This window comes from Lepidothrix coronata, unplaced genomic scaffold, assembly GCF_001604755.1.
Source record: "Lepidothrix coronata isolate B3197 unplaced genomic scaffold, Lepidothrix_coronata-1.0 Scaffold14, whole genome shotgun sequence".
NCBI classification, from domain to species: Eukaryota; Metazoa; Chordata; class Aves; order Passeriformes; family Pipridae; genus Lepidothrix; species Lepidothrix coronata.
Window position 1 is genome coordinate 6,308,464 of NW_016690194.1, and position 23,934 is coordinate 6,332,397.

Here is a 23,934-nt window from a genome sequence, read left to right on the forward strand (position 1 = left end):
ATGCTAATATTCATTGAAATGTAGAAAAGTCTTTCAATTTATAAATTAGGCAGAGAGCCAAGAAGCATCGCATTTAAATAAAAGGTTATATGTTAGAGGAACCAAAACCTTTTTATTGGAAAAGTGACAGAGACGGCTACAGCTCTGAACTCGAGACAGTCAGAAGAAATCTACCTTAAAACATAAAACAGCCCATAGAAGAGAAAGTTCTGCCTTAATTGGCACCACTAATACAAAAAAGATTAGCAAAAAGGAAAAACTTACCCACTGTTTTACACAATGATAAAGTCTTTACAAATATAAGAAATAAAGCTACATCAGACAGCTACAGAATATACAGAAGAGTACATGCCCCAAGCAGATGTTCAAATGTACTTGGTGGGTATTACAGTACAAAGAAAATAAGGAAAGAAACAGTTAGTTATAGAGAGGCAAGCAATATTAATAGGGGTGACAGATGTAGGATGTAGGTACATGGTATTGTAGTAAATGTTCTAAAGCATTCTTTTGGCCCAAGATTAATTGTATGGAGAATACTAATCTGGAGGAAGAATATGAGGAGGGAACTGTTCACCTCAGTTAATAGTAGCACCGGTGAAGTAACCCAATTAGAATAAAAGAGTAAAATTACTAAAACAGATATGCAAGTTCCTGATATTGGGCTGCATCCAGACACTGAGCTTTCCAAAACACAGCTTGATAATGAAAGGTGAGATTCTATGCATTTCAAAGGCATAACCATACAGAAGCTGAGCTTTTTCACAATGAACAGTGTCATCTTTTGGTTTTTTTTGCTACCAAATATGGTGGGCAGTGGGTGGTTGTCCTAGTTAGAACAGCTGGGACCAGTTCATTACTGTATGGGTGTAACCCAAAACTGTGTATTCTATAGCCTTCCATGCCATTTCCCAGAAACTGTTATCAATGAACCATTTACACCATCTGCACATAGAGCCTGACTCCTCAGGCTATAAACTAGGTGTTAAGAGGCCTTCGAGATAGAAGGTTGCTCTTGTCCTCACACCCATTAAGGAACCCCCACCTTGAGAGAGGTACTGAGCATTCCTGCCTGAACTGGAGGATATATAATCTTGGAGTCTTGGGACTTTTTTTAACCACTCATGGGATCCAGAGGAAGACTGTAGATCACTGCTCTCAACCAAACCGCAGACCACCACTCTCAACCAGACCGCAGACCACCACTCTCAACTGGACTGCCACCACCACTTTTCAACCAGACTGCAACAGCACTCTCACCAACAGGTTTTTCCTCTCTCCTTTTCCCTTGGACTCAGGGGGCCCAAAGAACACCACTCTGTTCATACCCCAGGGTGCTAGGTTATACATTTGGGTTTTGTGGGTTAAAACCAATTGTCTGTACAATCGTACTTATTGTATTATTTTAGTAAATTGTTATTCTGACTTATATTCTGTCTTTTGAGTTGAGTTCATTTCCCCTGCTGGTTTACCTTTAAACCAGCACAGTGGTGTTGAATCAGGGTATTTCTCCCAACACTGCTTAGGTCACTCCAAATAGCTTGCTCCTACTGAGATGAGATTTTGTTTCTTCCATTTGCACCCACACACACATACAACCACACATAGCTGCTTCTATCCCTTATCCTGCATCAGCTCTGAAGCTTGCTAGACTCCTTGTCTGAGCAGATTTATCTTATTAATCAAGTGATTAAAACTATATATATAACTTTTTGATAAATTGGGAGATTAATCAATGCATAGACAGAGCCTCTCAGTGCACAGAAACATCACAAAAACATCTTAAGGGACCTGGTGTGAACAGAAGAGAATGTGACATCTCTAATTTTCAATAGTGATCAGTTCAAGCCACCACCGGTTACGTGGTTCTCTTTGTCCCATTGGTTGTAATCTGCATTCTTCTATTAGTACAACCTTTCATTTGTTTTTCTCTTAAACTTTTTTAATGAAGCTTAAAAATCAAGCACTTTTTTGAGTAATTTCTCTTCCAATTAGAGGAGTTAAAATACCTGGGCAATATGGGGGATATTGTTAGGAAATATGATTAATGGAAAGAGTTTCATCCCCTACAACCACAACTAAGCAAAAGGAAGCTAAATTGTGTTCTACTTGTAGGATGTGCCTCTCTGCTTTCTAGTATTAAAAGACATTCTAGGGATGGTTATATTCTTTAGAAAAAGTACTGCTAACAGTATTCAGCTTTTTTTTTTCCTTCTTTTTTTTTGGTGTTCTTGCTGAGAGAGATGTCACATGAAAACACTTTGAATTTATATAGAAATTAAATGAGCTGCTGTGATCTTCCCATCTTCCCTAACATCCTACAACCACAGCATTCTTAATTTCCCTGTAAAATTGTTGTAACTATTCCTACATAGTAACAGTTACTGTATCCTGCAAAATTGTTGCTTATTTGCAGTAGCATCCACCAAAGACCTTGGTAAGCCAAAGGAAAAAAGAGAAAGGGGAAAAAAAGAAACGCAAACAGACAGGATGCTGACAAGGTGCTGATAACATTGAGTATACCCTATAAGCCCTCATAAGACTTAAACAAATTATTTCAGTACCTTGCCCCAGCATTTCCAGAAGGGACTGCCTTCCCCTACTCCAAGGTGAAATGAAACACAAGTTAGGTCTGACAACTATGGCAACCAGCTCTCGTGAGTGTCACTACTGGACATGCTTCAGATTTATAGTAGTCATCACACTACAGTAATTGGTGAGGTAAGAGCAAATGGCAAGATGTGTAGTTTACGGTTTAGGAACCTGTGAAACAGTCTACTCCAGTGTGTTGGCATGAAGGGAGAGGGAGAGAGGGAGGTGGGGAGTGAGAGAAGGAGGGTAGGATAAGGCAGGGAGGGAGGGAGAGAGGGAGAATTAAGAGAGAGAGGGAGGGGGACAGGGGAGGGAGGGAGGATTAAGAGAGGGAGGGAGAGTGGGATTAAGGGATTAAAGGAGGGAGGAAGGGAGGGAGGGAGATAGGGAGGGAGGAGGAGGGGGAGGGGGGACTGAGGGGGAAGGAGGGCAAAGGAGGGAGGGAGGGAGATTAAGGGGGGGAAGGATGGAGGGGAAAGAGGAGGGAGAGGGACAGGAAGGGAGGGTGGGATTAAGGGATTAATGGAGGGAGGGAGGGGTAGAAAGTGGGATTAAGGGAGGGTTGGAGAGTGGGAAGGGGAGGCAGGGGGAGAGGGTAGGAGGGTGGGATTAAGGCAGGGAGGGAAGTTGGATTAAGGGAGGGAGGGAGGATGAAGGGAATAAGGGATTAAGAGATTAAGGGATTAAGAGATTAAGGGATTAAGGAAGGGTGGGAGGGAGGGAGGGAAGACGGGTGGTAAACACCCGCAGAAAGAGTGGTTTGATACCTGAAGCAGCACTGAAATCACATCCCTACACCCGGCATAACAATAACTAAGGGTAAATACTCATCCTGAATAATTTTCTCTCCACATTAGTTCAGCCTGCCTCTTCTTTGTGAATAATAGAACACAGTTGTAAGTTAAAAATAACTATTGGAGTTTCTTGGCAGGAGTATTTTTAACTCCTCTCTATGTCCTAATGTAATTCCTAATGTGTTCTTAATAAAGTCTTGTACCAGCACAGCTGAGAGCATGGAGCAGGTGTGAAAATGAGCAGAGGGCATAAGAGTTGCTTACATTAAGGAGATCGCCTAAGAAAGTTCATATAACAGGACAGGAGGGTTATAAATGTGTCTAATATTTAAAGTGACTTAAAGCCCAATTTTTACATCCTTATCACTTAATGTAATCACACATTCCTTTTAATTGCTAATTTTTGCTCTTATTGGTCAATGAATGCCTGCTAGTTTCAGAGGTGATTTCTTATCTCCTTAGGCAGTGTCAAGTCTGAGATATAGCACCAGAGCACCAACAGGATGGGTGGCTGCAGAGGATGTCAAAATCATAGAATCATTAGGCTTGGAAGGGACCTCTGGAGATCGTCTAGTCCAACCCCACCCCTAAAGCAGGATCATCTAGAGCAAGATACACAGGAACATATCCAGGTGGGTTTTGAATGTCTCCCGAGGGGGAGAATCCATGACTGTGGTGCCAAGCAAGGACTGTAGGTAATAACAACAAAGGATTGTTGGTAATAAAAGGATTGTTGGTAATAACACAACGTGAGAAAGAGCAGGATGTAGCTGAGCTGGAGAAGGGGGCCATACAGAGGTAGAGGGACACTTTTCCAGGGCAAACATCCTTGTTGTGGCTCCTGTAGATAAGCACAACACAGTGCAGGAATGAGGCTGAGAAGTGGGTATGAACTGTAGGGCGAAAAAAGACCAACAAAGACACCCAAAGCCCTATGACCCATTTCCAGAAAGGTCTAGAAGAAAGGACTGCACATGATAACAAATTTGCATAGAAGCAAGAAACTTATCTCCGAGGCAAGGAAAGCCTTTCTACAAAAAGGTATCCCCACAAAGCCCAGGCACATGTGAGCCCTCAGGACCCTGGATTCCCCCTCAGCTGGATCAATGCTGGAGCTAGGACTCTCTCTCCCTCTCCCTCCCCCTCCTCTTTAATTCACTCCTCTCTCTCTTTCTTCCCTTTCACCCTACCTCTTTACCTGTGTGTTTATACTGGGTGATCAGGGACTAACTTGTACCAGTTTCCATGCCAAGTGTGTAATTTACTAATAAAACTTTGTGAGTTTTTGTGGACTATTTGACTTCTGTTGTTTCTTTTGACCATGAGCATCTATGAATCTTGGGTGTTTCCTTCCCCTTAAGGGTGGGACATCACAGCAGCATGATGTGTGTAAAAGGGCAAGCTTCAATCTGAAACAAGAACCTTTCAAAGTAAAAGAAAGTGGACATGTAAATGGCTTTGTATCATCTTCAGTTGCAGAGAACAATGGATTAACAGGGAATAGGCATGGTTTGAGTGTCACATTGATAGCAATGGTTTATTGTAATTTGCACCATTGAAAGTTGCCTGTCTGTAAATAACACAAGATATTTCCTGTGCTTATGAGAAATGAAATACCTTGGCAACACTGCAGCCTTTTCATCTCTATTCATTACCTAAGGCACATATAATTTGGAGCTTAAAATGCCTCTGTTTCAGACAGCATGAGACTATTGCTCTTAGGGCTGTCAAAATAAAAAAGGATCAGCAAGAAAGCCTCTGGCAGAAAATCCTGATAAGGGCATTGCAAATATTGATGAGGAAATCCTGTTTCAAATTACACCATCCATGCAATGTCAGATGTAAAGCTTCAGATCAAATGGGGATACTGACACAATTCACTTCCTTTTGTTACTATTATATAAATTAGTTTCTGTTTGGAATCAAGACTCTGTCTCTACATTTGCACTGCATAAATCAGAGTAAAAGGATTTCTACATTTTCCTGCAAGGAGAAATTAAATTTTTGCCTTTTTCCCCATCAACTATTTTCACTATTTTTCTTGTTCGCATAAAACGGGACTTTCATTGTGTTAATTGCTAGAATCCACTATCTTGAAATGTACGGCTTTCCTTGTAGACTGAAAATGGATGATCAAGGTCTGATGTGGAAAAACCTTTAGCTGCTCTTCTTGTGTTTCTGTACACAAGCAAGGTATTCTTGCACATCATCTGGAGACCCAAGTATAAGAGGAACTCTCTGATGAATATTCTCAGGTTTCACATCCAACACTGCTTCGGTCCCTGTAGTTGCCATCCCACCCGCTTGCTCAATGATGAAAGCCATAGGGTTGCATTCATAGAGAAGTCGGAGCTAGAAAGAAAGAGGAAACACATGATTGCCTTTAAGGGAAATTATATCAACAGACTTACCAAAACCCAGCCTTCCTTTTGCGATTTTGGAAAATTTTGTACCAAACTTCAGTTGACCTACATAGCAGTGTCTCTCAAGTCAGGCCCTTCTTCTTTACTCTTCTCACCTTATATCCAAGCATCACCACTCTTGTTTCCAAGCTGACATACTGATGTGCAGCACCAGTGAAACTGTATTTTGTCAAAAATGTCAAAAGTAACTGGCCCACAGACATCAGCAAAACAGTTAAGCCAGCTAAGTTAATAGTACTGGGGAAACAAAAGCCAAAATATCTTCCTTTATGTGCTACCTCAGAGCTTGGGAAAATTGTGTTACGTTTGGTCAGGATATTTTAGAGTTTGAAACTTTATGCTCCCAGCTTCATATTTCAGGTATTGATTGCTTCTCTTCAGAAATATGCATAGATCTTAGTGGCCTGAACTCACCCAGATGGTGACTATGTTTTCAGAAGTAAATGTAGTTATTATTAAAAGCAAATTTCCCCTTTTAGTTTGGACCCTGATATCTGTTTACATTTTCTAAAATATTACCTCTTGGGATGACTGTGCTCTGGTGGAATGAAAACTGATTTGGGACATATGCCAAAAGTTTCTGTATTTAAATGGGCATAGATGATAGCTGGTCATTTTTTGAGACATTATTTCTGTAGGTGTCCTAGTTAGGACAACTGAGACCAGTTCATCATGGTATTGGTGTAACCCAAAACTGTGTATTCTATAGCCTTCCATGCCATTTCCCAGAAACTGTTGTCAATAGACTATTCGAACCCTCTGCCCATAGAGCCTGACTCCTCAGGCTATAAACTAGGTGTTAAGAGGCCTGTGAGATAGGAGGATGCTCTTGTCCTCACACCCTTTGTGGAACTCCCCGCCCTGAGGGAAGTATTGAACATTCCTGCCTGAACTGGAGGATATATAATCTTCGAGTCTTGGAACATTTTTAACCACTCGTGGGATCCAGAGGAAGACTGCAGTTCATCGCTCTCAACCTCAGCTGGACTGCAATCACCACTTTTGACCAGACTGCAACAGCTCTCCCACCAGCAGGTTTTTCCCCTCTCCCTTTCCTTTGGACTCAAGCGGGGCCCAAGGAGCACCACTTTGTTCATGCCCCAGGGTACTGGGTTATACATTTGGGTTTTGTGGGTTAAGACCAATTGTTTGTTTGTATGATTGTACTTACTGTATTATTTTAATAAATTGTTATTCTGACTTATAATCTCTCCTTTGAGTTGAGTTAATTTCCCCTGCTGGTTAACTCTTAAACCAGCACAGCAGGTTTATTTGTGAATTGCTCATGTAGAACTATTAGTACACATTTTGTTTAAAGGGCTCTTCATATGTGCAAAAGGGAGAATGTTTTCTGGGGAAAAGGAAGTGCGACAGAATGCAACTCTATCAAGACAGAGAAATGGGTTGAACACAGGACTTCACTACCCATCATGTCTTTAGCACACTGTAATAAAACCATAATATAAATATAATGGCCAGTCTTCGCGAGCGAAGATTTGGGAAAGGTCATTAACCCTTCGAGCCTGCGCAGTGGATTTTTTAGGTGAGACCCAGCGTGCGCTGAACTGAGCCCACCCTTTAATCCTGAGGTTCATCTGCCGGGGCCGAGCAAACTCGGACAGTGGCAGTGAGGTCCCCAGGACGTAGGTTTGTTTAGAGTGACCTTCTCTTAGATGGATTGCCGTACAAGGCTGACGAGCTCCATCTGCCCGGGGGGCCGGGAATCGAACCCAGGTCGCAGCGGTGAGAGTCCTGCACCCTAGACCACCAGAGGCCCCAAAACCATAATATACCACAAGCTTAAATAGTGTCATTCTTATCTTTAAATGCCACTGAAGTGCTACGTCTGGTACAAGGACTCCATCTGACTGGCAACATAAGACCAATAGCCTTTACTGTTCTTCTTATTGCTTGGCCCACTTTTGGAAGATTGTTGTCAGAAAACAGAAGTGGTATCACCATGGAACCACATGTTGCATTTCTTGTTGCTTAACTGTGATTATGCAACTTAAGGAAAGCAGTTTTTCTTCATGTAGCAGTGCAATTGTACTTAGGGATCTTCAGGTGGGCTCTGTCTTCAGATAGGTTTAACAATTTTTCACCTAATAAGAACTATAAGCCTTCAATTCATAAAAAATATTATGCAGCATACCTGATTTGAAAAGAGGATCTATTTGTTGGCCATTTCTGTACCATTTATTGAGCATTTTGTTCTCTTTCTTTAACTTAGAGAAGGAGTTGTATATGTTAGAGCCTACATGCATGTCAACTTCATTTGCTCTAAAGACTTTTCATCAATCAATTCCAGTGACATTTGATTACTTTCAGCTCTCTAACCAAGTGCATAGAATGTCTTTCAGGGGAATGATGATCAGGGCACCTACCACAAAGGCATTATTTATTCAACAAGAAAAGACTTATGTGAAAAGAACTATGTAGACCTGCACTCTGAGAAGCAAAGAAGAAAATTTTTATTTGTAACAACAGCATAGTTTTGCTTCTCTCATTACTGTCCCTATGATGGCTGTGCAAGCCAGAGCAATCCAACAGTGAATATAAGCTAACTCATGAGGAAATATTAATTTCTATAAAATTATATAGGTAATTTGTTAATTTGTTCTTTTGTTCTGTTTCTCTTTCTCTTCAGATTTAGTGCAGATTTCAAAACAAAAATTTTAATTTGAAGAGGCCAGTTAGTTAACCCACTTTTCTCACACAGAGTAGATTCCTTTTCTGTCTCTTGCTCTGATGCACAAACAGATCCACATAGTTTAATGAGGGCTTTTTTTTGGTGTTTTGTTTTTCCCCCGGGATGATGATTCAAATATTTAAAACAATTTTGCCTGGACAAACATGCAGACATTTTCAGTTGTATATGCTGAAGAGAATTCTTTTTCAGTTTTTACTATGAAGACCACTTGGATCTGCTGGTATTATGGTAAATACAAATTCACCATGATGGAACCAGTAGTTAACTGTCCCTAAAGACTGTAGACATCAGGATGTTCTGATACGAGTGTGGGAGATGGGGTAAATAAACTTATGAGGGCAGATTCCTCCACTTACTAGCCAGCTTAAAACCAAAAGGTTTTAAATATGGTGTAGATAGGGAAAAAAGGTGGTTTTGGAGTCAGAATGCCATGACCAATCTATTATGCACTGAGCCAATCTTTTCCTAAGGATAACCTGCAGGTTACTGGTGGTCCACGAATCATCTGTATGATCGTGGCTCTTTTAAAATATATTTGTTTAGAAATTTGATAATGAGGGTATATAATGTTGCAGGAGAAAAGGTGAGATTGACTATGGTTCATGGCCCATTCAGAGACTCACTGCATTGCATTGCACCTCATTAAGTCACAGTGTGTTTTGTACAGGTGTTCAAATGGGAAACCACCTTTTACCAAAATACTGATATCAGCATGCATGAAACCCATCTTCCAATGACAGAGTTTTTCTGAGCAGGTATTAGAAACCTGCATTTGCAGAGGTGGTGATAGTAAGCTCAGTGCCCTTCGGAAACATTATGTAGGAAAACTTGGTTTCCCACCACTGGACAAAACCCTCTCTGGAGTTCAGCATATCCCACCTGTTTATGGGATAATTTCAGTTGCCAGTTTAAAGTGCAGAGGTCTTCCTTAGATCTGTCTTGTATCTGCCAGTTATGCACAGATATATCAGTGGTTTTCTATGGTACTCAGATTTTTATCTTTAGAAAAATTGAAGTCCTTGGTTGCAGTGAAAACCATTTGAGTAGTTTCTAATATAAAAGTACACAGGAAGATTTATGGCCTAAATTGGCAATTGCCTAAATTTCTTGCCTAGATTGGATTGCTGACCGTCATATCCATTAATAATTTTTTCAGAGATGGAAAATTTTTATCTTTTAATTTACCTAAACTGTTCTTTTACACCTCTGGTAGTACCAGAGGTATTAGGTTGGCAGAACAGAAGTATAACTATATACCTTTCCTTTAGGACTCTTCTTATTAGCAGGATACATGAAGATCCCACCATACATCAATGTACGGTGAACATCAGCTACCATGGAGCCCACGTACCTGGCACCATATGGGGAACTGCCATCCTGAAAAACATACAGTAAAACATTATATTTACCAGGCTAGACAGCTAGTAGAATGGCAAAATGTAATTGTTTTCTATGGAACAGAAAGAAAAACTGCTTAAATCAGTGTCTGCTTACAGATCCTGTAAATACAAAAACCAGCCTGAAGTGTAGCCTTTTGTAAGATGTAGTGATCATCTACAGGGTTCTCAAATAAGTGTTTTGAAAAACTGCATTCACAGTGTGCAAACTGGGGTGCCTGTAATTTGAGTGCACAATTTAGAATCAACCCCCAGTCTGTGAAAAAAAAGGGAGTGAAAACTTCTTCACATTAACAGCACAAGGTACATTTTTGATTCTTCGCTGGTTCCTAAGCCAGAGTATGAAGAGGGATGCCACTTTTTACTACATGTCCAGACGATTTCCAGAGGACTCCAACTTTTACCTTCTAGCTTATTTGATAATGGTGAAATTGGTCATAGCATTCATTCTACAGTTTAGCTTGAGAAATAGCAATTTATTCATGAATGTAGTTTTCCTTGCTCTTAGCTCAGATATTGATGTTGTTGAAGGACAGGTCATTCTAGCAAGAGCTATCAGGGAAGCATTCATGTCAGTCTCGGGTTTGCTGGTCATAAGAATGATAAGGTAGGAAATGTAGAAGATAAGCAAGGTGTCTTGAACAAATAGAAGCACATACAGTAGACCAAATGCACATTTAATACACATGTATATTTATGTACTGCAATACTAAAAGTTTGAAAAGATATCTGCATGGGTTTTTTTGTCTGGATCAGTTTTCTAAAAAAGATCTTAGTGCTTTCTAGAAAGTTCAGCCTGTGCTGATACTGGGTCCAGAGAAGCACTTGTTCAGCAATGCCAGCTCCAAGACCTTCAGATATCATGTTAGTCACACTTCCCCCAAAAAATCACAAGGTTAGCTGGTAGAAAAAACACCTTGGAGGAAAACACATAAATAGAAAAAAATATTGTTCTATTTTAAAATCACTTTTTCAAATTGTTCTATGCAACTGCGAAGTTTTGATAATTACTCTCTTTTAAAATGGGAAGAAATTCTCATGAAATCACACATTATAATGCAACAGAACACTAGGAAGTTGAGTCTTAAGATGCTTAATCATATAACTCAGGTATTTCATATAGCTGATAGTGAAACTGGAAGACAGACCTCTTCCAGCCTATGTAATAACATAGGAGAATATTAGGAGAACTATAAAAAATTCAGAAGAAAACAATACAAACTGTTGAAGACACGATGGATAAGATACAGCCTGGAGCTTTTATACTGAGTTTTGTTTAAATCTTGTCCTGTTACTTTAAGGCACAAATGAACAATACTTTTAAGTGTTTGCTCCCCTGTTTTTCATAGCTTACACTCAAAAAATTGCATATTTAGACTTCAAATGATAGCTTCTCCATCACACTGTTTGCATTTGTGACATTACAATTGTGAAAATTTTACATCAGAAGAAAACAACGCCTTACAACATATTAAGGAGAGATCTAAGAACATTTGCCATTAAAGTCTGGAAAGATGTGATTACAGTCTCAAAATACCTTTAAAAATACTATCAAAAGAAGAACTCTCTTTTATAGTTTCAAAAGGTAATGAACGAAGTCTTTAAAAAAGTTTGTTTAACCTTAAGAAAAGTCATAACATATCAACAATAAGAAGCCCCTGAAACAGATCGCTAAGGATTGCTTCTATGACATTATCAAATAAGGAGCCTGCAACTCACAGTTATAAAATTTACTGAGCATGAGCTGCACAGCTGTTCCACCTGTGTACAAATCATCAGACATGTTTGGAATATAGCAGATTTCCTATTCACATGCAGAGTATTTACACAATTTAAGTGTGAACATGGGCAGTATTGTGTGAAAGACCCTTTGTGGGTCCCCTTCAAACTCAAGACATTCTAAGTTAATGCAATACCACTGACAATTTTAGTTCCTTCTTGCCCTGACAGAAACACACTTTCTTAAAACACATTACTGAGACTGATACAAGACAAATTTCTCCATTCTGTTAAGGTTATTGCTTGACCCACAGACTGAAAAAAGATTTTTTACTTCTCTTGGCTTCTAGCGGCCAGAGGAATATAGGGTGAGTGACCTGACTGAATAAGAAGGTATTGTCCCATGCCCTATATGTCAATTCCTCCTCAAGTCCCATGCAGGGTTGTGATACCACCCAAATTGCTGCAATCACCTTCTAGGCAGTATGTGGAATCTAGCCCTAAGTGCCCAGCTGCACATGACTGAACTGCATATTCATATAAAGCTAGAAAACAACCATACACTCTAACTTGGCTAGTACAGTTTCAGAGCTTTGCTGAAAAATCTAGTTCTTCAGTACATTTTTTTTCACACATTGATGAACAAGCTATGATTTTATTTACTGAAATATAAGTCACAAAAAATGTCAGGACACCAAAAAAAGAAATTAGATATATACCCAAAATTAATTTGATGGCATGAAAGGGTTAAATGGGTCTGAACTCAGGGAGGCCTTCAAATCCTTTCCCATCAGCCAAGACTGCATGGAATGCAGTGCTTGCCAGTGCACAGTACATTGGGTACAATGCTAATATTTTCTTACCTCAGGGAATTTCTTCTTTTGTAAATATTCTGTCATTGCAGGATCAAAATACTTTGCATAACCTTCATTGAGACTGTATACCTTCCCCTTCTTCTTGATTTTAACATCTCTGTCCACTAAAATAAATTCGCCAAGGGCCTGCAGGACAGGATAGATGAGGTATTAGCACGCAGCAGAAAATTTTGTTGACTTTCTGTAACAGTTGTCACACTGGATGAGATAGAAATGCTAAAACATCTTGGTCCTTCCAGCACTAGTCTGGTGTATAATCCCACAGTATTTCAAAAAGAGCAGAAAGCAAAATATCTGCATTAAGTTAATGAAAACTTGTCACATTAGTACTACAAACAAAAAGCAAACTGACTGTAATAGTTAGCATATCAAAGAAACACCAGTCAGCTCTGAGAGTGGATGGATCATGAATCTCTGTCTACAGTTCATAAGGCTGAAAATTAAGAAATTACACTGTCTTGTGATTTTTTAACTCTTCTTGCCTCTCTTGTCTAAATATCTTGAAGTGAATGTGGTCAGCTACCTCCAGGTGGTGCTGTCTGCAGTTCGAGTTCAACATCCATGTTCTCTTTCTCTGTCTCTTACCAGAACAGTTCAGCTCCCGGTTCTTTCCACTTGGAATGAGACTATTTACGAAGGTTAAAAGAAGTTTTGATAATAATGCATCCTTTTATATTAAAAAAACCAAACCCCAACCCTCCTACGTTGTTGTCCACATCTAATGCTGGTTTTACAAATGAATGATCTTCCTGTACTCCCACAGTAATACTCGTTTGGCTCCTGGGCTGGGCACCAAGGAGCGGCACACGTACAATTGTATAGGCATGGTTGTGCTTTTGCAAATTTTGGGACATGCAGCTTAGGTGACAGCGATAGAACTAAACTGCATTCAAGAAATCAAACATCACTGTAAATGAACTATATAAAAAAATGGCCCTTGCCTCAGGCTAAATAGTGAACATACTGATGTTTTTCATCAGACAGAAAAATCAAGAAAAAGATAAAAGTGGAGTACTTTAAGTAGAGGCAAAGGCACTCTTCAGATTAAATTTTCTTAAGTGTTGTTTTGAATGAACAGGGCTTCAAATGCTTAACTAAGAATTTAACTTAATTTGCCCTCTATTGAGTAGAAAAAAAAACAAATGGGTATTGCAACCAACATGGTCATTCATGTATTATTAAATAAATACTTGTAAAGAGGAGATGGGATGCTCCAGGGCACGAAAAAAGAATTGCACAGAGTGTGTAGATTACAGAGACAAGGACTAACAAAAATAAGTAAAGCCAAGCACAGAAAACTCTAAAAGATAGTGGTAATGTGATTAACACCATGACTGTACCGGATCAAGCATGAAGCAGTCCACTCCTTGCCCTGTGGAGAGGGCAACCAGTGTAGCACTACCATACAGAGCATAGCCTGCAGCAACAGTATTACGTCCGGGCTGTAAAGCATCTTTTTCAGAGGGCTCATCATCTGTTTCCTGAGGAAAAATTACCATTGAAGGTTAAATTCTGATGATGAACACTAAAAACAATATTTCAACAATAATATGACAGATTTCCTTTTCATGTCTATGCAGGCCTTTGAAACAACAAAATAGAGATTGTTCCCACTAGTTCAGAGCAAGTTTGATACAAGTACATGTGCATGCTGTGACAGGACGTTTAGAGTTTGTTACTTTATACATGTCACACAATCAATACGTCATCTGCAAGAAAGTTGACACCTTAGCATTACAGCCCAGGTTAATAATTCAAGATCATCAGAAATCTGAGACCAAACAGAGGTACTAATTTTCTGTAAATATAACATAAGCTATCATACTGATGCACCTCAGAGGGAATTACTGAGAGATAAATGTTGTAATTAACATTACAGACAAAACGTTTCAAACAATACAGAATAAAAAGGTAGATGGTGCAACATGATGAAACAAAGTTTGTGTACTGGTCTCTGCTAGTGAAGAGATAGTTAACTGAAGGGATATAAATGTTCATATTGTATACGAAATAGCGAATGTATTTGATAATGTGAAGTGTGCATGTGTGGAGATATGCATATATGACTCTATGTAGAACATACATGGTATTTTACTTCACACTTTTATTCAATTTCCAACACTCACATTTGGATTTGGCTCTTTGGTTATCACTGAACACCAGTAGCCCAAGCAGACCTGGTGCAAGTATTTCCAGCCAGCTCTAGGGTTGTGCCTCAGCTACAGCTTGAAAGAGTTTGCCTGGCAGGGTAAGGAGAACAGCCAAGAGTACTTGGGAAGGCTGGTTTCAGCCTTCACCTCCTGCAACCACAAAGTGGGTATGCTTCATATTAATATTTACTTAAAACCTTGCCAGTTGTGGTGGGTTTTCTGTGTGTGTTTTGATGGTGGTCCATGAGGAATTAAAATGAGAATCTCTCCCCTTTCTTCAGGCCCTGGTTTAGTATTTTATTATCCCAAACTCAGATAGTTTCTCAGTGATTGCATGGGCTTAATTAGATTGAGTAGCAGCTCAACAGAAATGGCAGGCCTAGCCCAGAATATCCGCCTAAAAAATAAAAATCAGTGAAGACTGTCTTGTGTAGAAAATAAAATATTTGATGAATATTGAGTAAATTCTTTAAAAAAAACAAGAATACCTTCCATAGATATTTTTCAAAAGAAAATACCTCTCCTTCTACAGAGAAATTCTCTGGTGTGCCCGATAGTAAGGAGCTATCAGGGTGCCCATCAGGGCAAGGTGATCCCATTCATTGTTATATGCCAACATGTAGGGGAAAACTGAAATGTAGGATGCTGAAACTATATCTTTCTTGGCATATGAAAACAGTAATTTCACATCAAAATGTTTTTGTTTTCCGCTGAAAGATTTTGCTAATTTTGTTACTTCACTTACAATTTTTAGCTGTATTTTTCTAAAATCTTTTTGTTATTATTATTTGCAAGTTCTTCTGTGGAAAAAAAAATCCAGTTGCCAACCAGCACTTCATGAGAGCTGAAATACAGCTTCTATAAATACATGTGGTACAGTCACTTGAAATTATGTCAGGCTGCTTATTTAGAGAGGTTGTAATGCACATAGTGAAGGAAGACTACTTAAAACTTTTGTTTGTATACTTCAGAGCTTTGAATATTGATGGATGGTGGCTAATACTTTGCTAAACAATCTTTACAGAACCAATTATTATGCCCTACATCTCTTTCAAAAATACATCCCCATGGCACATACATCTCAACATCAAAAACAATGGTTGTATAGTAGACAAATTATTTGCACCATTAAATGCAGAATTAAATGTATATTCACACAACTAGTTGCAAACCTATTATGATTGTCATAGATTTTTGTATGCTTTTCTCATTAAATAAAAAATAATTCTATATAAACGCATCAAAGAGGTTTGTTTTCTAGAACATGGTACATATACAATATATGTAGCTTTTGCTTATATATGATATTCATTTAAAACGTTTATATGACTGAAAAAGTATGTATTTGTTGACTATCCTGAAAAAAAACAGAGGAATCCTCCTTCAGGAGATAGGCAGTTGGGCAGAATTCACTTGTTATTTTATTCTTATTCACAACTGTATTTCCAAGACCTAGCTTCCAAAAAGTAGGAAAAAATTTCACTCTGAAACAAACATTTTGCAAAGGTTGTTAATATGAAAAAACTACAGAACAGCTGATATATCATTGCTAGGACTGTAGGAGTCCTATCCTGCCAAGTACTGTGAAACAAACCAGGGGATTAAGCTGGTCAGACCACTCTGAGAGCTGCTGAGTATTTTCACTTCCTTCAGGTGCATGTGTGGATTTCCTTTCTATTATGTTTTGACTATGATGGTGGTAGTAAATGTCTTTGAAGGTCTTTATGCAAAGCACTGAAATAGGCAGATGGACTACAGAAAAGCTCTGACAAGCATTGACACAGTCACTTTCACTCATTATTGATGTGAAGCAGATGAAACAAGGTCTGCGACTATAGGGATACCCTCAGGTGATATCTGAGTTTGAAATTTTTGCATGTATGATTTGCCCAACATCTCATGAAGGAGTTCTCATCAGCACTGGGAGACCTTGGTTTCCAGGTCTCCATTTGTATCATGTGTTTCGTGAATATCCTTTGCATTTACACTGAATTCTTATACCTTCTCTGTAAGGGACCACATGAAGGGGAGGTGACAATGAAGGGTAGCAAATAAAATACATCCTCATGACAATGAAGGGTAGCAAATAAAATACAACAGAGGCACTGGGAAAAGTTCCAAATTAAAACTGGGATGAAATAAAGCAAAAAAGTTTCACAGCATATTCATACAGCATGAATTAAGAGTTGTAGATTCAGCTCAGTGGCATGAAAAGCTGGGAAGAATCCAAGCAAAAAACACTTATTATCACCACACCCCGACACTCCAGCAACTGAGAGGCCCTCAGTGGCAGCGACCATCAAGGACTTATCCCTTGCTGATTCAGCAAGGCTTCTTCCTCAGCCCCACTTTTTGATGTTTTTGATGTTTCTCATCTTTTTAACACCACTACCTATGTTTCCGAAAGCAAAAGTCAGGTGGAAAATTAAATAAACCTGAGATGGCATTTATTTCCTAGTGGCTTTCTCTAAGAAACTGATGCAGTGCTTTTTCTAACAGGAGGGAATGGTACCTTCCACCATGGTGGATGTTCTGGATTGGGAGCAGCCAGAGAACTGGTTTCACCTCTAAATGTATTGGCCAGGTCTGGCCTTTGTATAAAAATGCTTATTACCTTTTTTTTTTTCCCCCTAAAATGAGCCAAAAGTTTCACTTCTGAGGAGTGTGCCTTTGGAAACGAAGGTAAGGCAAGACATGGTAGAAAATCAGTCATGCACTCCTCTGAGAATTGGCAGGTGCCAAATATCAGACAGGTGCTAAGGTTCATCCTTTGGAATTACAATTGTTTTAGCTTTTCCAAAATGTTGTTCATGAAACTTAAATGGCCTGAGATTATGATTTCTATCTTAAGTGATTCTTATCCACCAGGATAAATATATCACTTTTATACTTTTCACACTAGCCTTTAGTAACAATCAATAAAGCATTTATTATTATTTAATAATTTCAAAGCTTTTGAATTTACTAGTGTTTAAAGGTAATCATGTTGCTGTGATATTGTGTTGTCTGAGATGAAGGCACATTAATTAAGACCTACTTTGTAATTAGCATTCTAATGGAAAGTGTTATGCAAGTGAAAGCCAGGAAATTCAACATTGTTTTTAACTTTCCAGGGAAAACTGAAAATTTTCTTGTAGGATTGTTCTTATAATTGACAAACTGCTTCATCCTAACAGCAGCATTTTCATTTGGATATGAACTATTTGCACAAAGCAATGTAATTTCCTTTTTAGGAAGCACTGAAAAGTATCCACCCACATACCAGTAACTTAGAAACAGTATTTACAAGAAGTATGTTAACATGTAATACAACTGTGAAAGGATCAGAAAATCATTGGAAATCTTGAGAATTTGGAAATTTGGCAAATGCTCCTACTTTGAAGCAGAATCTTAGGGAACACTGGGCAGTCCATAGTCTACACATATTATAGGTGAGTTCAAGGTGACAGAGAAATTTAATCTGTATTTCAACCTTCTAAGCTGTATTAATCACTGGAGACTTGCCTTTGCAGTTACATAGAGTAAGTTAACACAATATTTCTAAAGAGAAAAATAGTATTTAGTATTTGTAAGATGGTTCTTACCACCCTTAAGAATAGTGGACAATGCAGCTACTGCCTACTGTAAATGTAGGGAGCTGCTGTTGTCATTTGGGTTATCTCTTGAGAGATAAATGAAAAGGGTGGGGGCCCCTTTGCTTACCAAAAGAGCATGTTTCATGGATTGCATCCACACAGATAAGCTTTCTTCCCTGCAAGAAGAAAGATACTGGATGGTACTGCAGGTAGTCCGTAGACTGCTCTTTCCACAAACCATACCTAGACATCCTCTTAGTGTTGTCTGGCCTGTGCTGCATCTGTGGTGTGGGTTTGCACTAACCATTAACAGTGTGGACAGCCATATGCCAGGGCCTGCCATATGCCAGAACTTGGCCTGTGCCACTACCCTCTTGTCCCTACTTGATTCCTTAGTTGATGACTAGTATATTGCCTAAAAAAAAGGTAAAAACCAAGGACTAGCCAGTTGCAAATTATGAGTTAGTAGATGAGACAGACTTTAAAAACATATCTTCACTTGTTTGAAGTGTAGCATTGAAGTCTGCAAAGACTTCTTTGAAGTCACAAGTATTGTAAAATGTTATTTCACAATAGTAATGGCTGAGGATCTCCCATAGTCATAAGACCATGAGCTCAGCCTTTGGGAAAAACACCAACTGCTGGGAGATTAGCAAACAAATCACAAGACTTGGCATGACTGTAACTATTAACATTTGTAATTGGCTGCACAGCTGATGTTCTGTGCAGCCCCATGGGAGCAAACGTGCTGGCAGGGCCCCAATGAATGTGGGTGTTTGCTTGCTTCAGCCTCCATCACTACCATGCTTATAAATTCCCATCCGTAACAGGCTTAGCAGCTTATGCTGGGAAGTCACCACACTGCTAACCATGCTATGGTCCAGAGCTGCCAGCCCTCTCCAGTCAGTGTCCAGGAGGACAAATACTGTGATTCATCAGCACCAAAACAGCGAGTCAAGGATCACTGAAGCTAACCAGATGTCCTGGTGAAGAGAGGGTTTGGTGCCTGTGTGATTGAAGGAAGGAAGTGCTGCCACCTAACAATTTTGTGGGGTTGGGTGTCCCCTTCCTGGGAATTCAGGCAGCATTTTAGCACTCACAAATCTCAAGTGTTACCTGTTCCACTGTTTCTAAGGCTCTGTTTTTCCCAGAGACATATAAAGGACCTAGGAAAGAAACTAGGCAAGGTGATGAACCCAAGACATTTTGCTTTCACCAAGTGCATCGTGCCATGTGTGCTTCATCCATCCTCTTACCTTTTTGTAGATAGCAAATATAGTTCCTACTGGTGCCAAGCAGTCTATATTGGATGAACCATCAAGGGGATCAAAGCAAACCACATATTTGCCCTAAGACAGAAGTGGCAAGGAAAGCATTAAATTATGTGTTGTTTTGCATTATTATTTCCTTTTACTTGACAAATCCCATGACTTTATGGCTGCATTTAGTCCTGATACAGCTCATTAGAGAACTTTGCACTGCTGACCCAGCTGGTTCTGCAGTACAATACTGACTCCCTGAGGGCCTGCCAAAGAAACAGGAGAAGACATATTTCTGCTCAGGCAGCACAAAATCAGATGATAGAAAGGAGCAATCCTCTGCTGTCAAGCAGTGCAAGAAACCGTTTGAAAGCAAAAGGACTGACTCATTCTGAAAGTATGTAACTTCCTCAAGTAAATATGTTTTGTTTTGTTACTTTTAGTTCCAAATGAAAGGATTTCCCTGTGTTGTGAAGTTTGAAGGAAAGAAGGCAGAAAGAAAAAGTCTTCAGGAAAGGGTAGGTTACATCAGCATGAGCAGTATCCTGCTGCAATAGAATCCCCTCCTGGGGGAAGCCTGATGAAGCAGTCAGGTGTTTCCTTTGGACATGTAACATAAAACCCAGTTCTGCCAGCCTGTCATCTGATTTTATCTTGCCTAAGTACTAATGTAATCCAAAACCAGGTCAGGCATTGTAATAGTACATTTACACCTGGAATATGGATTTGTTAACAAGCTCAAAAAAAATTATTCTCCCTGCTTTGCAAAACTTTAATAATAATTTTATCCTCCACATGTCTTTTAGTTGTTGAAACCATGCCATCCACCACAGTTATTAATCAAAATAACACAGAAATTATGCAAATTTTCTGAATTCCCCTGGGAAGGGTTGGTTTTGGGGCCAAGCCCAGGTTTCATACTTGAAGCAAGACTGCCACCTGCTGCTGCCTGAGCCCATAACCCCCCTGAACGTCGGATTGCACAGACCTGCTTGTCTTTCGGGGTGAGGATGGCCTCTTTGTTCTCCTCTGTGACAAGGACGCATGTGCTGTAGGAGGACTGGAGCATATTAATCACCAAGGAGTTGGATAATACATCCAGCTTCTTCACTTCATCACCGGTTACGTTTACAGTGCCAGCTATACCAAACCTACAGAATAGTAAAAATGTCAAGAAACCTGAGGGAGGCCAACATTACGGGTTTTTAGCAAAAAAAAACCAAAACGAATCAGGGTGGCTCCTTCTTCTCATCTTCCCACACCTTTACCTAATCTGTGGATTAAACTACTAAGGTGCATTATAAGACTGTTGCTGCTGCTAGAAAATAAAGCATGCGTGAGAAAGAGAAAGGGAGATGGTATTATTTTGGGGCTTTACCTGGGTCTTTTTGCTTCTGCTTGGATGTTCTCCAGGCCAGAAGCAGAGCATACAGCCCAACAAGCAGGGGCCAGGCTTCCCTAGCAGCCCCACAAAGCAGTCAGCACCAGCCTTGAGGAAGCAGAAGGGGCCGTTGGCATCTGCATTATTTTCTGCTGCTGGCTGCTCAGAGCTCTGTCTCCTTTAACCCACATTCACTCAGTCCCCAGCCAGCACAAAATCAGAAACTCTAAAGACATCCCCAGGTAATTTGCCATACAGAACTGTATCTCAGGATCAAGATCTTTTACATTTTAGCAATGTGCTTATTTTAGCAATGTGCTAATGACATAGAAAACAGTGTATATGTTTCTGAGATTTCCAACTGACGAAGCACTGCTTAGACCTAATGTGCATAATCTAGGTATCTTAGAAATACAAAAACCATGCAGGGAATAGATAGAGCTTTTTTATTCATTAGGGGAAAAAAAAAAAAAGAAAAAAAAGAGAAGGAGAAAGGGACAAGTGATTAGTCCCTAGGATGATGCTGGTGAGTGGCAGGCCTTAGCTGGGACCAGGGTAGGTGTTTTGTCTTACTCAAAGCTGCTTGAGCTTTTCAGAAGTATTCCATGTTTTGAATACTTCTCTACACTCTATTTTTGAGTGGCAAATTTAGGGTACTAGAAAGGACCATGATTGCCAGGGAGTACTAAGTACATATTCTTCAGTCTGTGTGTTTTCAGGCACAATTTCAGCTCAGATCTATGACTTTTGAATTGAAAATTTGTTAAAAATTCATGTTGAACTCTATAACATTAAAGAAGACACATCACAGGAGGGGCTAGAAAAACCAGATTTCTTTAACTGCACAAATGCAGATGGATGCAAGTCAGTTACCTATGGTGAAAGTTTGCCAAAGGAATTTCTGAAATTTCGTAGTTAGTTTCAGTAATTTAAACAGTGCAAGTTACTTGTTTGTGGTTTGGATACTTTAGATATTTCTGATTCAACATCTGAAGCTTTTGTTTATAAAAAGAAACATTTGCTTCTCAACATAATGGATGGGGTTTTTTCTGACTGGAAGAAGGCTATGTGACTATTCTACCCCTAGTCTACCAAATAGTTTCTCTGTACTTACTAAATACTTCAGACATTGCCTACTGAAAGATAGAAATTACATAAAAGCAACTGTTCTTCTAAGACAGGGAGGTAAAACAGTTGCAACTAGCAAGGACTAAAGCACAGTATAACAGTAAGGGTATTGGAGCCTAATGCTGCTGTTAATTCTGAGTATGTCTCATGTCCTCTCTACTTGTTATGATCTATACCTGTAAAGTCAGGGTGATAGTGCTGACATTGAACTCATGATTTGCAAAGAGCATTGAGGAGTTGTACCGTATAATCAACAGGAGCACAAAAAAGAAAAAAAACCCAGAGTGTCAGGCATTTTGGTGTTTCCAGGGGAAGGAAAAAAAAAAACCAACCCAGAACAAATTACAAATGTTGACTTTCTTTTACAAATATGTTCCTTGTTTCTTTCATGCATGCATGTACATACTCAGGCATGCCAAGAAACATATCTTTCAATACATATCAAAACCTTTCTATTTTAAATACATAACTTTATCAAGACATTCCATATCTCTGAAGAGCTTCGGATAGATCACCATTAAAAAACTCAGACTGATGTCTATTTCACCTGGCTGTGAGGAACAGCTCAGAACATTCCAGGCTTTGCTAAGGCAGTTCTTTATTCCATTTGCTACAGAACTAGATGACAAGTGGTTACATTTGTTTTTCGTATAGGGCCCATTAAGACTCCCTGCCGGTGACCCTGTTGAGGGATATTGCTTGAGGAAGGAAGGAGAAATGCGTGGCAGCAGAGGGCGTTTCTCACAGGGCTATTGCTTTAGACCATTGCATATACAGCAGACAGGTAGAAAATCAGCTAAGATATAAGAGATAAGACAAGTTCTAATTTACACAGTTCAGCAGAGGACTTGGATCCTAGCAGAAAATATCACAGTGAGATATTCTACATTAAAAATATCATGGTCTGATTTTCAGCAAATTCACAGTAGATTTTAAAACAGTTCAATATCAACAAGTACAAGAGATAACAAGGTGAGCAGTACATTGAAGTTCTGACTTCCATTTTTAGAGCAAAATATTACAGAACAGCAGTTAGTTTAAATGTCTATCTTGTGCCCAATATTAAAAAGCTTCAGAGAGATCTCCTGCTTCCCACTCTTGATAATCCAGGCTCTGACCTCACTCAGCTTAAAAAAAGACACTTCCAAAGTATTTGTGAATTGCTGCCCACTCCCCAGCCTTGTTGTGCAAGTAGCTGTCTCTCTATCTCCTCTTCCTCCCTGTATCTCAAGGTAGGACTCACATGTGGGCAAGGCCTGCCTTTCTGACAGCAGAGGAAATGGCCTTTATGGCAGTCAGCATGGAGTTGAGCAGTTGTGTCAGCTCTCCTGTTGCTCCTTTTACACGGCGTCCCTTCTCCATAACAAATCGCGTGAGAGTCAGCATATCCGTTTCGAAGGGGGTTTTGTCGGTCATTTTTACCAGGTAGCAGAGTTCCTATCTGCTCAGCCAGACAAGATGCTCTTCTGCTGTGTTGAGATCCCAGGGAGCTGTTTTATTTTGAGGCAAAGCTCTTGGCTGCATTGCTGGTCAGAATTTATTAAGATGTTTCTGAGACCATGTGATTGAGTGCTCAGAATAACAGCACCCCAGGCAGACTCCATGGCTCCACTGAGATGCAGAAAAGGAGCCTGAGATGGAACTACAGCTGAGCAGCCACTGCTTGCATGGTCTCCCCACACACTGAAAGTAGCTATGTGCAGATCTAGTTGCATATTCTCGTTGTATGTTAGACTGATTATAATGCAAAACTCTTGCTGGTTGCTTAGCTGGAAATGGCTTTCCTGTAGATGCTGCTCAGCAATGGGCTCAGCATAACCAAGGCAATGTGCACAATTTGCAAGGCATCAGAAATGAGGGCAGTGAAGCTCCCTTACCATAATCCCTGCTTCTTCACCCTCTTTTGGCTGCTAACAAAAAGGAGAGGGGTTTGA

General features: G+C 39.6%; 1 protein-coding gene across 2 annotated transcripts; it reads right to left on the reverse strand.

Annotated features, from left to right (window-relative positions):
• Positions 1-5,268: 5,268 nt before the first annotated feature.
• On the reverse strand, positions 5,269-23,514 carry LOC108493182 (fructose-1,6-bisphosphatase isozyme 2). 2 transcript variants are annotated; one of them, XM_017806306.1, is made up of 7 exons: positions 23,244-23,512; positions 20,480-20,642; positions 19,489-19,581; positions 13,848-13,988; positions 12,496-12,633; positions 9,774-9,893; positions 5,269-5,735 (listed from the first exon to the last, which is right to left on the reverse strand). In XM_017806306.1, the coding sequence occupies exons 1-7, from the start codon at positions 23,414-23,416 to the stop codon at positions 5,541-5,543; spliced, it is 1,023 nt and encodes a 340-aa protein (XP_017661795.1). In that variant the 5' UTR covers positions 23,417-23,512; the 3' UTR covers positions 5,269-5,540. The 2 variants fall into 2 exon arrangements, with proteins under 2 accessions (XP_017661795.1, XP_017661796.1); XM_017806307.1 differs by having other exon boundaries at positions 5,534-5,735; positions 9,868-9,893; positions 23,244-23,514.
• Positions 23,515-23,934: the final 420 nt, after the last annotated feature.

Excerpts from the sequence above, each read along its gene's own strand:
- LOC108493182 (XM_017806306.1), bottom strand. The coding sequence starts at position 23,416 with ATGACCGACAAAACCCCCTTCGAAACGGATATGCTGACTCTCACGCGA. Across the intron at positions 9,894-12,495 it reads AAAAGAAGAAATTCCCTGAG|GATGGCAGTTCCCCATATGG; the intron begins GTAAGAAAATAT and ends TATGTTTTTCAG. Across the intron at positions 5,736-9,773 it reads AGAAGAGTCCTAAAGGAAAG|CTCCGACTTCTCTATGAATG; the intron begins GTATATAGTTAT and ends CTTTCTTTCTAG.